The sequence below is a fragment of the Dipodomys spectabilis genome, unplaced genomic scaffold, assembly GCF_019054845.1.
Source record: "Dipodomys spectabilis isolate Male_0828 unplaced genomic scaffold, ASM1905484v1 ptg000145l, whole genome shotgun sequence".
NCBI lineage: Eukaryota > Metazoa > Chordata > Mammalia > Rodentia > Heteromyidae > Dipodomys > Dipodomys spectabilis.
In genome coordinates this window covers 21,899,494-21,916,575 of record NW_024870822.1, presented here as the reverse complement: position 1 = coordinate 21,916,575, position 17,082 = coordinate 21,899,494, and the positions used below count along the sequence as shown (strand labels likewise).

Here is a 17,082-nt window from a genome sequence, read left to right as displayed (position 1 = left end):
GGAAATGGGTACAGCCTCCTCCGACCTCCTTAGCAAGCCAAGGTAAGATTATGATTAAGGAAGAGGAAAGAGAGGACTGAAAGGGTATTATGTACACAGGACGGAATGGCCTGTGAGGACTGGAGCAGCTAGGGAGCTATTCTACCAACAAGTGAGCTGGCTTTTGAGGGCCAGTTCAACCGGAGAAATTAGGAGTGGAAAAAAAGACACTCAAGCTGAGCAAAGGTCGGAGGTCAACATAATAGGAAAAATTGGAATGGAACTGGGGTGGGGTACAGGAAAAGATGGGGGCAGATGATCTTGCCTGTGGGAGACATAGTAGCTACTGCAGGTCCCAGAGGGAATAAAGGCCCAAAGGTCACCCTTCAAGAAATGCACTGAGGCAGCACCTGATGGAACTGGGAAGGGAACTAAAGAGAGCTTCTGGACACCCTGGTGGGAGCAGAGAGGCCTGTGCACACCTTGCCTAAGAAGCTGGGTGAATCACAGGAAGAAGGGCCTGGGCTTAGGCTACAGTCAGTCCTGGCTAGCAAGTGGATCCATGAACCCTTCATCTGGGGCATTCCTTCTGCCCTGAGTGTATGCATCCTTAAAGAATGGAAGTTGCTTAGGTATCAACAGGGAAAAACAGTAAAAAGACAGTCTGGCAGAGTTGTGGGTCTGGGCCCTATGCATTTTAGGAGCCAAGGGGGAGGTGACAGGCTGTGGTCCAGCAGGCAAGTCTACTGGAGCTTGGGGCAGGCTTCCCTGTACCCATGCAGGGTCCCACCTACCTTTCTGGAAAGCACAGCACAGCCCAGGCTGGCAGTCCCTCTGGTTGTCGCAGATGGTCCCATTGCCACCTTTGATGGCCTTTCTGGTGCAATGACCCCACACACACAGCTGGTCTCCACAGCACTCACTGTCCCGGGTACAGAGCTGGGGAGAGGTGGGAAGAAACAAGGGGGTGCCGCTCGTGGACCCAGGCACTCAGCCAGCTCAGCCTGGAGATGTGCATGCAGCTGAGCTCATCTGCTCCCCCTCCCATGCTGTGGTCCAAGATGGCAGGGCATTAGTGGGAACTAAAGGGCCAACATAGGAGCATGGCTATTGGAATAGGAAGTGTCAAAACACTCAAGATTCTGTGAAAGATGCCTGGATATCTTTGGGATTCACCCTTAGGCCCAGCTCAGGGAGGAAGGGCAGCTCAGGGCCCAGATGTAGGCAACAGCATGATTTAATTAAGTTGTTGAGATCAGACCAAGATAGCCTAGGATGGGCACACAGTAGTAAGGACCAGGAACCACACAGGAAATGAAATGGCAGTTACAGATCAATATGGAGTCCCTGTGGCTCCACCCAGTGGTTTGGAAGTGGGCTGAAAGGTATATTAGCTAAGACACCCCAGATAGATCCAAGCAGGATAATAGGAACCTCTTTATTTTCGTTATTGTATTACCATTATAAGGAAAAATGACAAGAAAATCTGATCCCAAAGGCCTTCTGGGTAGAAGAAAGGGTTCCTTTGCCTTGGCTCAGTTCCTCAGTAAAACCTCCACTGAGGGAATGCTCCCTTCTCCTGACTCCTCCCTCTGCCCAATTACAAAGCAGATTGGGAGAAAGATCTGGAGGGTGGGCTGCAGATCCTGGAGAAGGGAAGAGACAGGCAGCTCTTGTTCCTGCCTGGGGGCTGCAGATTTGTCTACTGCATATTTGTGTCTACTAGGACAGGTGTCCCAGGACAAGGACCTGGTGTTGGGCTTCATCTCTGGGCCACCCACGAGGCAGACACTGTGACCAGAGATTGTGATTCAGTGGCAGTGGCAGCATGTCTGCAGGTGGCTGCCTGGCATCCTAGGCTGAGATGGCTCCTTAGTCACTCAGGAGTTGGTTTCTTTAGGGGCATGCCTATAATGGAAGGGCTTTTCCAGGAGCCTGGCTATGAACCCCTGAGACCTCTGGCCTTCTTTCCGATTCCCTTGGTGGTGCTGCTCTGGAGACACCACTGGCATTCTCACCGTCTGCTGGTCCCGGCATGGCTGGCAGGTATACTGGAAGCTGGAGAACTGGCAGTATCTGGTAGACCCACAGTCCTCGTCAATGATGCACTCCTGGGGAGGAGAGGAAGGGCAGCTTTGTCGGTGAACTGCAGAGCTGGAAGGGCCACGCCTGGTTTTATCCCAGTCTTGGATGAGGCACAGACCCAGGAAGTTCAGTAAAGGCCTGCAGATCTCAGTCTTCCTTGAGCCCAGCCTGGCTGGCATTCACAACATTTGCCTCACTCAGAGAGGGCAGTACTGTTTTCTCAAACTCCCTTAGATGGAGCCTCGATGGTCCCATGCCTGCCCAAACCACATGATCATGGCCTGTGTGAAGTCTCCCCCCACACTCAGGGTGGGGGGAGCATAGGGACCTGAGATACTCTTATAGGGAGCAGATGGGTTTAATAAAAGGCATTAATGCATTCCAGGCTCTGCATGACTGCACGGGAAGGGCCAGAGAACAGGCCCAGGGGGCTCTGCTGCCCGGGAAGACAGATGCTGCCCCACTGGCCACCATCCTGGAGGCCACAGGCTGTAGAATGCCCTTTGATAGTGCCCTGGGGCTAGTGCTCCTGCCGAGAGGTTAAGGTAGCTACCAGCTTCTAAGGGAATGTTAGGTGGCTGGGGTCTAGCCCTCCCAGACAGGTCCCTTTCTTACATTGTTGGTTCCATTTGGCAGGGGAGGGAGGTCCATCAGACCTGAGCCTAACAGCAGGTTAGGCTCAATCATGAATCAGCTGTGTCTGGGGAGTGAGCACTGTGCTGAACTTGACATCTTTAACCAGCTAGGACCAGCCTTCCCTCTGTTGCCACCTGGGAATGGAAGCCTGGCAAGGCCTAGGGTCCCCTGAGAGAATAAGGTTAGATCAGGGTAGAGGGACAATTCCTACCCATGGACTCAAGTAGAGGGGCTCAGTCAGGGCTCCTGATGTGATAGCCAGAGATGGCAAAGGCCCCCCAAAGGCCTGGTGTTGCCAGGCCCCAGCACGCCTTCTAGAAAAGGGTCTTCATGGACAGTGTGACCTTCTACTCTGTCTCAGGACATCCTCCATCCTGAAAATGGGTGGAGCCCAACCTCGAAAAGCATGGGTAAGCAGGCCTAGACTACAATGCTCAGGGTTGTCCCACCCCTGCTGTGCCAGTGGCTACAGACAGCGTCTCTAGGGCTTGAGTTTGTGTGGGCAAGGGACCAGCAGAGAGGCCCTAGCCAGGTAGCTAAGGGAAATGGGCACTCTCACTAGGAAGCATCAGGCACCCTGGATCCAGGTCTGGCTGCCCCCTAGTCAACCCTGCAGGATCTGAGAAGATGAGTGTTAGCCTGGCTTTGACCCCAAGGCACTCATGGTTGCTTGGTAGAAATCACCACCACACACCAGGCTCTAGGTCCAGCAGGAACTTCAGACTGACTCTCAGAGTAACAAAACAATTTTACTCTTCACTGTGATTTCTTTTTTTTTTTTTTTGCCAGCAGAACTTTATTTAGTAAACCCCAAGTTTAAGTATTTAATGTGTAGAATCACATAATTTGTGTTGTTGAGCTTATCATACTCTTGACCTCTGATTTTTTTTTTTAATTTAATTTTATTTTATTTGAGAACATACTGTACAGAGGGGTTACAATTACATGGGCAGGATAATGCATACATTTCTTACCAAGCATTGCAGCCTCCTCCTTTGTTTACCCTTCACCTCCCTTCCCAGCCTCCCCCCTTTCACTGTGATTTCTTAAAAAAAAAAAAACAAAAACAGAATGTCAAAGGTGATCCCTTTGCTGACATTGTACATATGACCTAAATTACTCTCCAGAGCCTCTCCCCATAATCCTGCTCATCCTGGCCTAGCAGCTTCTGCAGGGCCCTCGCTAAAGCAGCCCACGCATACATAAGTATATATATATCTCTCTATATATCTCTATATATCTATATACATACATACATACATACATATATATATATATATATATGCACACACACGTGCTAGGATCCTTTGCATAACGATCCTTCCCAACTCTCCATTGTGAAGTGTCTGTTAATTCCTCCACTCCGTGCCTGCAAAGCAGCAGTGACACCATTTGCCTCTTTTTTTTTTCAAAGAATGGAAAAAATATGGGGCATAGAAGCTTTTCAAAGGCCCTTTAAAAATATAATACAGGAAATACAGGAAAGCTAACATGTTTTTGATACTTCCAAGAGCTCTGGGAGGTTAATTCCATCTGACATTCCATTCAGAATACTCAGTGTTTTTGTTATAAGACAGCCTAACAGCTCATCTGCAGAGGACAGGCAGCGGTCCTTAGCAGGCCCTAGCAGAGGATATACAGCCAACCTTCTCAGCAGTCTCTAGCATCACGTTTGAAACCCAGGCCTCATGCATGCTAGGTGCTTACTCCACCACTAAGCCACAATTCCAGCCCATTGCTTTTGAAAGAGCATGATCAGACTAGAGACCCTGATACTCCCAGCAACCCAGACCTTAAATCCTGGAGAGCTCCGGAGAGCTACATGACCTTAGGCTGCTGGTTAAACCTCTATTGAGAAGCTAGGCATTGGTGGGTTATGTCTGTAATCTTAGCTACTTAGGAGGCTAAGATCTGAGGATTGTGGTTCAAAGCCAGCCCAGGAAAGTCTGTGAGACTCCTATCTCCAATTATCTACCCCCAAAAAGCCAGAAATGGCACCTTGGCTCAAAATGGTAGAGCACTAGGCTTGAGCATAAAAACTAAGGGGCAGCACCCAGGCCCTGAGTTCAAGTCCCAGGACCAGCACAAAGAAGAAAGAAGGAAGAAGGAAGCAAAAATCAAGAAGCAAGAAGCAGCAGCAGCATGAACCACAGCAAGAGCTATGTGTAAGGCTCTGTATTGTTGTGCTCTCTGCATAATGGCTATAGCAACAGGCAGCCTGGCACCTGCTCTTCCTTTCCTCCAAGGCCTAATTCCTGGCATGTCCCACCTGGGGCCAGTGTGTAGGCAGAAAACGGCAGGTCTGAACAATAGGAACCTAATGCTTCCTCTAGCAACTCTTGAGTCTCTGTGTCACCACCGGGGCTAAACATCTAGTCCTGACTCGTATCTATAGGCATCAACCAGTGGGCAGCGGCCTGTGTGCTCCCAGGAGGCACAGTCCTGGTGTGAAGCAGTCCCTGGATGCAAGCGGACCAGGCTGTCCCTATGCTAAGGTTGTTTATATGAGCTCTCTCTCTTCAGAGGACCCCTTAGTGGTAGCATTATTAGCTAGTTAAGGAAGAGATCCAGTTCTCCATCCTTAGCAGAACTGAGCAGGTGAAGGGGACAATGTGGTAGCATTATTAGCTAGTTAAGGAAGAGATCCAGTTCTCCATCCTTAGCAAAACTGAGCAGGTGAAGGGGACAATGTGGGCCAGTGACTCCCCTACCACAGCCAGGCCCAGAGCCTGGTTTTGCTTCTTTTCATTCATACCAGTTTTTCTTTGTTGTGCTCTTCATTTAGGTCAATGCACAAAGGGAGGTCAATTGGATCCAGGCTGGGAAGAGGCCTGAGATAAGAGACAGAGGTCTTGGGAAAAGACCTCTGTCTGGGGTAAGACTCAGCAGCTTCCACCATTACAGACCCCCTACAGATCTCCTGCCTCTCAAACTCTCGGACTGATGGAGAACTTCAGAACATAAACAGAGCACTCACACTGAGGGCAGAGCACAGCAGGATGGACGAGCTGCCCCATGTCAGAGGCTGCCATGGTCATCCATCGCCTCCCAACATGCACCGCATGCCACCTGGAGGCACAGATATGGTCATTCCATTTACCTCACAGATGTGGAGACTGAGACTTAAGGCCAAGGATCTATCTGAGTCAGGTAAAGACAGGCTCTTCCTACTTCCTGGGAAGATCATGGATTTCCTTACCCTTTAACCTTGCTCAGTCACCTAGGCCAGGGCTCTGAGCCACACATCCCCAGAGACAAAAGACCAAGGGCATGTCCTCTAGGAGTCTGGGTCTCAATGTCACTATGCTGCATAGTGACTTTTATGGCTGGCTCTAAAGAGTCCCAGCCATCTGCTTGCCTGACAGACAACCCAGAAGCTAGTCATTGGGACTGCAGCCATGGGCACATGGCCTCTCTTCGTTGTTCTGGGAAGGAGCTATATTTAGCAGGCTCAGCAGGCAGCAGGGGTGTGGACTGGGAGTGCAACTTGGCCCTAGCAGGGATGCTGGGCTGGAGCCCTGCCCTGGTGCTTCCACTCTATTCTGAGATAGTGGAAAATGGTGAAGAAGCCACTCCACATCTTTGATTTTCCACTTCATAGTATATCCAAGGTCAGGCTCCCAGGAGTGGAAGGCCAAAGTTCAGCAGGGAAGAGAGATCAACAGCCTTGAACTCCCAAAGTTTTCCAAGGCATCTGTGTAGAGTCAGTGGCACATGATATCCACTGACTAATCTCTATTTTGCAGATGGGGAAATGGAGCCTCAGAGCCCAAGATCATCAGAGAAAGAAAAATAAGATGAGACACATCTTAGTGAGCAACTGTGTGCACTCCCTCACTCCACTTGTACCCTAGGGCCTCAAAATGCCCTGTTCAGGATGTGTGTCAAAATTCCTGTGCTGAAGTCCTAACTCTAACACTTTAGAGTAGGATTTTACTTGGGAGATAGGGTCACTGACTGCTGTCCTTGTAGGAGAAGGAACTTTAGACCCACACTCATACAGAGGGAGAAAGAAATCCACATCTCCAAGCCAAGGGAAGAGGCCTGGAACGTCTCCTTCTCCACAGCCCTCAGAGGGAAGCAACCTGCCAGTACTACCAGATCTGTGACACCCTAGATTTCAGTTAAGTGACCCAATTCATGCTACTGTGTCCCAGCCACCACTAATACACGCCTGGAGCTGCAGAAGCTCATGGGTGGCCTTGCAAAGGGTCCAGCAACCTGCCAAGTTTCAGTTTGAGACAATGGATCTCATTCTAGCAATGAATACTTTCTCTCTCAGCTCTCCCCATCACTCCATCTCAACCTCTTGCTTCCTCTCAGAGCCCTCTGGTAGGGACAAAGACCAGCCATAGGAGAATAACCACACAACTGTAGGAGGACCCAGGACTGGCCCAGGTAGACAAACAGGTGGGCAAAAGTCAAGAAAGTATAAGCACAAAATCAGTGCTAGGGCTGGGCACTAGTGGCTCACATCTGTAATCAGCTATTCAGGAAGCTGAGATCTGAGGATCATGATTCAAAGCCAGCCCAAGCAGGAAAGTCTATTGAGACTCTGATCTCCAATTAATTCGCAGAAAAAGCTAGAAGTAGCACTGTAGCTCAGTGATAAAGCGCTAGCCTTGATCAAAAGAAGCTCAGGGACAGGGCCCAGGCCCTGAGTTCAAGCCCCAGGACTGGCAAAACAACAACAAGCACAATACTAGAAGCCACATCTTACCCATCCCACAGTCTCATCTTCATACTGTCTTATCTTACAAAGAACGTGGAGAAGCCCTGATTTACCACAAGGAAACTGAGGCCATGGGATAAAGCCACTCTCCAAGGTCAGAGGTAAATCCAAGGCTGCACTTGACCCCCAACCTGGGATTCTGTGGAGATAAGGGTGGACATTGGATCCTCCAAACTGGCCCTACTGCAAGTGACTGGGTGGCCAGGAGTTCCCTAGGAAGAGCACTAGGCAGCTTTCCCTTCTAGAGATTTCCAGGTCAGATCTTCTTCATTCTTGGAGATCCTTTAATGACCCTTGAGCCATGCCAAGAGGCTATTATTAATGCACATCTGTCTCAAACACAGAACTCAGTGGGAAGCCTACAGCCTTTCCTGGAGGCTATGTTGAAAACTGACTGGCAATGCAGGATCAGACCATGGGGCAACTCCACCAAGGGTCTGGCACGTGTTGCAGAGCCCTCCCTGTGGAAAAATCTGAGGAGGAGGCAGGAGTTGATGCCAGAGCCAGCCAGTGTTTGCAAAAGCCTACATTGCCTGGACCTGCTACCACCAACTCTTTTTCTCCCATGGAACAGGTGCCCAGCCCTGTTCTCCAAGCTGGGCTCGGCACCCTGAGGTAGCACACCCTGCTTCCAACCCACAACGGCCTGGTACCGTGAAGTCATCTTGGAGTTTTCTCCTCCTACTCTTCCTTCAGCTCCCAATGTGGTGGCTCCCCTACAGCCTCTTCTCCCTGGGCCCACAGGTTGAAAGAATAGAAGGGTTGTCCACGGAGCAGCCTGCTCCCTTCCTGAGGGGCTTTATTCTGCTGCCAGGCCACAGGTGACCAGCCCACACCACATGTGCACACAGCTGCACAGCACATTGTTGGAGATCGAGTGCTAGGCACCTTCTCTTGAAAACATACGCATGCCTGTATGTGCCTGGCTGGAAGTCTTTGGTCTGCACAGCTCCTGACCCCATTCCAAGGGCATGCAGGTGGAACCCCTGAGCCGGCCCTGAACTCAGCCTTGCCAAAGCACAGTGGCACACACTTGATGTTCCCCAGGCAGAAGGCCAGGATACCGACATCAGTTCAGGGGTAAACCTCATCTGACATCTCACGGCTCCCGGTAGCACCCCTAGATCTCCCTGTGTGAGGAAAGAGCCTGCCCTGCCTACCTCCCCCCATGTTACATACATTGTCCCTTATCCTGGGAGCCACAGGTAGGATGGCCAGATGTCACCAAGAAAAACACAAGAGGGTCAGTGACATTTGAATCACAGATAAGCAACAAATAATATGTTAGCACATTTTATCCCAATTCGTGCACAGGACAGACTTAATACTAAATATTAGTTTGGCATTACATAGTATTTGACATGCCAAGTGGATGGATAGAGCAAGCACCACAGATGTCTGGGAGAGACAGGGGAGTGGCCTTGGGCAGTAGGAAGAAGGCTGGTGGCCACAGAAGGAGCCACTTGATCTTAGGCCACCACTCACCATGGAAAAGCTGACTTCTCAAATGAGGAAGCTGAGCAGGGCTGCCCACCACACCTCACTACCCCTGATTCTGGCCTGGATTTAAGGGCTGTGGTGTAGGAACAGGATTGAACGAAAGACCTCCACTTAAGCCACATCTCAATCCTTTTGCTTTTGATTTGTTTTCCAGACCAAGTGGTGAGCTCCTGCAAGGGCCAGTCTCAGACATTGATCCTCCTATCTCTACCTCTCAAGTAGATGGGATTACATGTGGGTACCTTCATGCCCAGCTGGTCCTCTGGTGCTGTAGGATGGGAACAACCATTATAGTCACAGCAGACCATGCTGACACTGCACTTCCTATGAGCTGTGTCTGAGCTGCTTTACCTTCCTAACACCAATGTGTGGAACCCCCAGAACAATCCATCCAGACTGGACTTCACTGACACAACTCACTAACACTGTGACTATTCCCTCCTGGGTTACCGATGAAAAAACAGAGACACAGACAGGCTTAGTGAGTTGCCCAATGACACACAGATACTGAGAGATGGAGCTTGGATAGGAAGCCACCAGTTGGCTCTTAAACCTAGATTAGCCAGCAGACAGAGGTCAGAGGACAAGATGCCCTGGGCTGAGTGCCCCTGTGGCCTTGCCTCTCCTAGCCAGATCCTCTGCCTTTTCTGGTAGGTTTAAAAAGTGGGGCAACAGAAGTGGAAGATGGAGTCACCCAGCCAAGCAGAATGCTATGATTTGAATCTGAAATGTTCTCCAAAGGCCCATGTGTCACAGGCTTAGTTATCAGCTATCTTTAAGAAGCTGGTACACTGGGTGCTGGTGGCTCACACCTGTAATCCTAGCTACTCAGGAGGCTGAGATATGAGGATCATGGTTCAAAGCTAACCTGGGCAGGGAGGTCTGTGAGACTCTGATCTTCAATTAACAACCAGAAAACCAGACGTGGCACTGTGGCTCAAGTGGTAGAGTGCTGGCCTTGAGCTGAAGAGTTCAGGGATAGCGCCTAGGCTGAGTTCAAGCCCCATTACCGAGAAAATGAAGGGGGGGGGAAGGAGGGGGAGGAAATGGTGAGCTGGTTAAAGCACATATTGGAACCCAGGCCCCTCCCTCCTCCCTCTCTGATTTCCATCTATCATTAGGCGAACAGCTTTGCTCCAGGACACGATCCCACTGTGATGCTCTGCCTCAGCCCAAGGGAGCCAGCTGACCATAGTTCAAACCTCTGAAACCATGGACCCAAATAAACCTTTCCTGATTATCACAGGGACAGAAAGCTAACTCTCAGAGAAAAGCCCAAGTCGTAAGAGTGACCATCCCATAACCTCCCCCAGCCACTCAGGTCTCCTCTCACCCACTGGGGATGAACCTCACTGCTGCCGTCCTCCCGTACCCTCAGGGAGCCCTATCCACTCTCCTCTGGGCGAGCCGAGCAGTGGCACAGGTGGTCTAGACCTAACCAGACAAAGCCCTTCTCAGCTCTTGTTTCTATTCAGGACGCTCAGGCCCTGCCATACTGCCCACTCCAGGCTGTAAGCCCCTCTGGGCCTCCACTGTAGCTCACGGGGGTGGGGGGGATGTTCACAGGCAAGTGCAAAGTCACATGGATGACCCCACGAGAGATGTTCCAGCAATAGGCAGAGAGTTAAGATCCTCCCAGGAACCGAATCTGATCCTGGGTTCCTGAGAAGATGCTAAGGACCAGGGAAAAACTGTGCCAGCCTCAGTCTTGTTTCCCTTAGTCTCCTGAGTGGCCTCTCCTGGGCCCAGCTTCTGCTTGGGGTTGGAAGTTCGGGAGAAGGGCTCTGGGGATTTGAAGTTCTCTCTTAAGCTCAAACATGAGAGGCTTTCCTGGCAGGCATTGAAGAACTTTGCTGCCCTCACAGATAGTCCCTCCTCCCCTTCCAGGTCACACCTCAAAAGCTCCTGGGCAGCCACCAGTCACCTTCCACCTCCATCAGCTACTTGCTGCCCCAGTGAGCATCCTAAAACACAGCCCTTAGCTATGCACATCCCCAGCGGGCCCTGGAGGAGGCTGAAGGCTAGGCTAATTCAATCAACACATAATTAGAGGAGACAGCTGCCTTCCAGGCCCTGGGAACAGTCGGTCGGTCGGCACTGCATCTTTGATGCTGGCATAATCAAATAATGTGACAAAGAGAGAGCATGAGAGTAAGTGGGAAAATAAGTGCGTCCTCCGGTGACCAGGGAGTAGGGACCTCAGAGTGTCTGCTCTGATTGTACCAGGCAGAGCCCATGAAGTACCCCTGCAATGATTTCTTCTCCCTTGGCTTTGATGCTCATCCAGTAACCTGAAGATAACCAGTTTTGTCTTCCAGAATCTTTACACCAAATAGATGATGACCTAGATAGGATCTAACTTTCCTGCCACAGGAAAGAAGTGCTTCTCAACCCCTGTAAGCTGCTAATGTTGCTTTTGGAAGGGAAGGATAGATAACATGGGGTCTTGCTAGGCAGCCCGGGCTGGCCTCCAAGTCACAATCCTCCTGCCTCAGCCTTTCTTGAGTGTTGGGATGAAAGTAGTGTACCAACACAGTTGGATTATAACCTGACATTAATGAGATCTGAATCTAGTTAGAAAAGGACTGAGAGGCCTGGGAGTATGGCTTAGTGGTAGAGTGCTTGCCTAGCATGCATGAAGCCCTGGGTTCGATTCCTCAGCACCACATACACAAAAAAAGCTGGAAGTGGCACTTTGGCTCAAATGGTAGAGTGCTAGCCTTGAACAAAAGAAGCTCAGGGACAGCATCCGGGCGCAGAGTGCAAGCCCCAGGACTGGCCAAAAAAAACAAAAGGACTGAGAATGTCCAGAATCTGGATCTGCAGGGCTCTAGGAAGTTCACCACGGCTGTGAGCCCCTCAGTATGCCCTTCTAACTTCTCCATTCTCACCAGGCGGTATGTGCAATCCAAACTCTCCTGGACTATAGAGATTTTAGATTCTGTTCCTAACCCATTGTCTCACCCAATTTTCTGATTATGATCTGGATTTTCATCCATGCTTTTAGTATCTCTGGTCTCCCCTACCGCTGATTCACATTTAAGGAACAGCACAGTATCTCTTCCAAATAGAAGCCTTCCCTGATCTGACTCCCTGCACCAGGCAGCAGAGTAGCTCTCCTTGGTCTTCTCCAGGACTTCAGTCTTTGCCCTAGGCAAAGTTAGATAAAAAGACAGAGGAGTAAGTTTGAACTCAAACAACCAATAGGTGTTTAGATGACTTGCTAAGACACAGTGGTATTCTGAAAAGGTTTAAATATGTTTGCTATGGGTCCCTTTGACAGCTATATGAAGCCTATGGACTCCTCCTTAGCACAGCACATTTAGATGGGCAAAGAAACTCACCCAAGATTGCAAGAGTAGATGACTGCATTAAATTAGCTATGGAAATGTTCTGAGATCTGGCGCATTATGCATTTATATAATGGATAGGAAGATCTAGTGGTAAGTTAACTATCTTAATTTCTTAGTAGTGATGAGCACAAATGCAATTTCGAGATGTGCTACAACTTTTAAGAGAACACAAATATATTTGTGATTGGTATTGCTGCAAAGATACAGCTAATGATACTGTGATTGGTGGGTGGGGTACATGTAAGATCAAAGGAGATTTAGTGTTGATTAATGTTATTAGAAATAAAGATGCAAAAGTCATTTCCACAGCTTCTGAGCAGATCAGAGAGGTTAAGAACCACTTTTTCAGGGCTGCCAATCGATCACCCTCCTTTAAAAACACATTCCAAGACTGGCACCAGTGGTTCATGCCTATAATCCTAGCTATTTGGGAAATAAATATTAAATGGACCACAGTTCCAGGCCAGTCAATGCCAAAAGTTCTCCAGATCCCAAGTCAACAAATAGCTGTGTACAGTGTACAGCTGTGCACAGAAATGCTTGTCATTTCAATACACAGGAGACTGAGATCAGAAGGATCATGGTTCTAAGCTAGCTTGTGCCAAAAAATGTGCAAGACACTATTCTTAACAGATAAATGCTGGGGATAGTAGTAGGTGGTACCCAGCTATGGTGGGATACATAAATAGGAGGATCATGGTCCAGGCCAACCCAGACAAAAAAAAACAACAACAAAAAACAAAAGACAAGACTATCTCAAAAGTAACCAGAGCAAAAATCTGGAGGCATGGCTCAGCAGTAAAGCACCTATCTGGCAGGCAGATAGCCCTGAGTTTAAAGACCCTGTACTACCAAGAAAAAAACAAACAAACATCCCAAAGAGTTCCCTCAACTTCTTTTTAAACTGAGCAAACAAAATTAAAAGGTGGGAAAAGATGAAAACAATTTAAAGCAACACAGAACAAAACAAAGTTGTTTTCCTCTGTATAGGAAAAGCTGCAGGGAGGGGACACATCCAGGCATTCACCAGGGCCTCTTCTGAGCTTCCAAACCTCTCAGATTATTTTTATTTCCTGCCATAGCAATTTTTCTTCCTCTCCCACAGCAAGGACCAAAAGAGGGAACCTGAAATTTTCTAACTTTTCAAGTTGAGCCGTTTATGTTAATGAAGGTTTTGATGGTGGGAAGATAACAACAACAACTATGCTTTGCCCTCATTTTGCTCATCAAGACCCACGTGGCTCTCTTCATCTTCTTTGCCCAAACGAGACTACAGGGATATTCAGCTCAAAGGTGAAGACTTCATGCATGGATGGTAGACACCCCCAGAGTTTTGCCCAGACACCCCCCTAGTGCTTATTCTACTTACTGAGCAAGTAAGGGGCTGACAGGAGTATAGGAAAACCGTGTGGGACATAGCCACACAGTGTCTGGCACATAGTAGGTATGTTTCTCTTCCTTCGATTGCCAAGTTGGTGGGGGTGGGGGAGCTGCTGTGCCTGCAGCTGTGCTGAGTGAACTGCAGTCCTTGGACTTGGCTAGTCTGCTGAAGGAAACAGATCCTCCCTGGCCAAGGAGGTTCCCAGAGATGCATCAAGAGATTCAGGACTCTGGAAGCAATGGGGGCAAAACAGACCTGTGGTGGGACCTGCTCAGGTGTAGCTAAGCCTGCCCTGCTGCCTGCCTGGCTTGGGAAGGATGAGTCTTCTGACCTCTGTCCACCTTGGTCCCTGGGACTCTCTAGCCTGGGACACAGCCCTTCTCCATTTCTGATCCTGTGTGTTCTTGTATCTTAACCACTACTCGCGCTGCCTCTGGTATCTGCCGCCTCATCTCAGAGGCTCTCAACTAGGAGTCTATGGAAAATTCTGGCTGTTTTCCCTGTGGCTGAATTTTCCATTCACATCATTGAAATGAGTCAGTCAAGTGGCCAGTGTCTTCAGACAGATGCATGCCACCTACTTAAAGTGCTCCTCGGGGTTGGTGGAGAATGCTCCTCTGCAGTGGCAGCACCAAGTCTGATGTCGTCAATTATAAGCCCAGAGAGGGTGAGAGAGAGTGTGTGGGTTCCTAACCACCCTCTTCTGATGTCCTTTCCCATGAGCCCAAGGCCCTCATCATCCCTGGGAAGACTCCTGTGTGTATCCTCCCTGGTTGTCCTTTTGTGATTCTGCTCTTCTGCTTCAGCCATGGCATAGGGCAGGGCATGCTGCTCAATAATGATCAGCATAAATGATACAACTTACAACCCAGGGGGAAGGTTGGAAAACTCTTCAAAGATCACCCTAACCTATGGCTGTGAGCTTCCATGACCTTTCCTACCCTAAAGATATCAATTGGTTGAAATAAATAATAACCCCCGCCCTCCTTGAGCTCAGAGTCTTCTAGAAAATTCTTTCTTCACATTATGAATTTCTGCTCCCCTCATCCACACCCACACCCACACAAAGCCCCAGGCTATGAAAAATCTTTTCCCTCAGCATGAGGCAGCCCATCTTCTCTACTAATAATCCTCTGAGTCATGACAAACTAGGGCACCTACGCCTGCTTCCTGGGAGAGGAAATTCCTGGTCCACAGTGTACATCCTCCCATTTCTGTTTTCTTATCTATAAAATAGGAGGTCTGCTCTTCAAGAGGGCTGGAACGTGGGTTTCAAATACAGTCTTTACCAGTTCACTGTCAGTTCATTATTTAATAATACTTGGTGGGCTCAAGTGCTGAGACTATCTGGGTTCATAAGGAAATAACTCTTGAGATCAATTAGCAATGTCTGCTAGAGGTGTGGAGGTCGGGTGGCAGTAGGTGGGTGCCATGTGTTTTCATTTTGTAGGGAGGGAACTTCAGTGAACCCTGTGAATTCTGCAATTATAATTGCGTAACTCCATGAAACATTTCGTTTTCTTTGGCACAAGGCCTGACTCCATACACACATATGTTTGGTCTAGCTCCTTGGCCACTGCCACCTTTCAGAAACTTTCTCAATTACTGTATTTGAAGCCACAACAACCTGACAACAAAGTAAACAGCTCTGATGATTTATCACACTCATATTCAGTAAACAACTGTGTTCTACCCCACCGGGTCCAGGAAATCAATTCAGCATAATTTACACTCAGGATAATTTACACTTACTCAACATCTCTGAAATACCAGATACTATTTCCATGCATTGCATCCCCCCGTCCCTGCTCACTCAAGTGTTGCTGTGTAGCCCAGGCTGAACTCCTGATCCTCCCACTCCAGCCTCCACAGCACTGGAGGTAAGCACCACCATATTTGAGCCAGCTCATCTCTGGACTAAAACACTCTTCTTAGGCTGTCACGGTATCTTCCTGCAGAACAGGACTCAGTACTCAGGGGGATGCCCAACACTGTCTAGAGTAGGGGTTTGAACCTATGGCAATTGGAATTCCAAATTCTACTGCACTGTGCACCCCGAAACACACCAAAGTATCTTGTTATAAATGAACCATAGGTCTAGACAGAACAATGATATCTGGACAAGTCTTTAAATGGCTGGCTCTCCATCTATCATGTCCATCCAATGGTCTGTTGGGATGGGACCAGACTGGAGGCTTCTTTCCTGCTCATTTTGGAGAGCAGCCTGGCTTGTCCTGCTGGAGCAGACTGCACATCCCCTGGAAGCATCAAGTATCGCCCCAGCATTCCTTACCCTCTCTGTCTCAGTTTCCCTCCTCTGACCCTGAAGCTAATCCTGGAGAAGAGGACAGCACTCAACTGGCACCTCTCAGGATGCCCTTCCTACTGCTAGTGTGATTCAAACACCATCACCTCCACAAGATCACCTTGGGTGCTAGGGCCTCTAGGGCCTGGAGTTCCTGACAGAGAAGTGGAAGACACTAGAAGCCTTGAGGGAATCCTGGAGAAGGAAGTCATCAAGGACTGCTATGTGGAAAGCCCACAGTGGATCCTGTACCTGAATCTGAAGTGCAGCCCCAGCCTGAAGATACCAGGCCTGGAGGGTCTTCAGCATATTGTTAAAGGTCTTTGAGCAGTGGCCTGGGTTATACCTCCAGAACACACTTGAGCCTGGGCTGCCCCACTGCAGAGGCATCCCTGAAACCAGAATGGGAAGGTGCTGTTCACCCAAGGGAGAAGAGATCAGGACTCTCCCACTGCTCTGAGACCACAGGAATTAGATGTTCTTCATCAACCTAATGTGACTTCAAGTCCAATCACTGCTGATTATCCAGCCAGTCAACTCACAGTAAAGACAGGCTGTTCCACTTCTAAATAAAAGTTTCCAGATTTTCAGGCCTGTGGCCAGATGTCTGCAGGGCACAAGCTTTGTAGCCACAACCCAAAGGAAACTCAGGCCTCAAGCTTTAACAGGACTAGGCAAAGCCCAAGCCTGTCTCTGCCATCTTAACCACATGCCCCTATTTACCACCCCCTTCCCCGAGACTGCCTGGCAACTCGTTATCTTATGAAGCGTAGGCTTGCTTGGGGAGGCCCTGCAGACACAGGACAAGCCCTACCTCAGCATGGGTATCTCACTCCTTGGCTGGCTCACAGAGCTTTTCCTGATCCAGCTTCTGTTGAAGACGTCCTTTTATTCTTTTATACCAGCTGATACAAACTCCGTAGGAGCCTCACTGACATAGGCTGTAGAATTACTTATATTTAATAAATTATTTATTTGTGTGCTGTTACTGAGTCTTGAACTCAGGCCCTCACAATCTCATAGCATTTTTTATTCACAGTGGTGCTCTACCACTCGAGCCCACACCTCTAATTCCAGCTTTTTGGTGGTTAATTGGGGCTATGAGTCTCAT

At 49.1% G+C, this 17,082-nt stretch overlaps 1 protein-coding gene across 1 annotated transcript in view; it reads right to left on the bottom strand.

The window, feature by feature from the left end:
* Dkk3 (dickkopf WNT signaling pathway inhibitor 3) overlaps positions 1-17,082 on the bottom strand; it is a 32,397-nt gene that overhangs the window by 2,515 nt on the left and 12,800 nt on the right. The window contains exons 4-5 of the mRNA XM_042691428.1: positions 1,998-2,090; positions 774-918 (exon numbers count right to left, since the gene is read on the bottom strand). Coding sequence (XP_042547362.1) covers positions 774-918; positions 1,998-2,090 — 238 coding nt within the window. The remainder of the gene's footprint in view (positions 1-773; positions 919-1,997; positions 2,091-17,082) is intronic.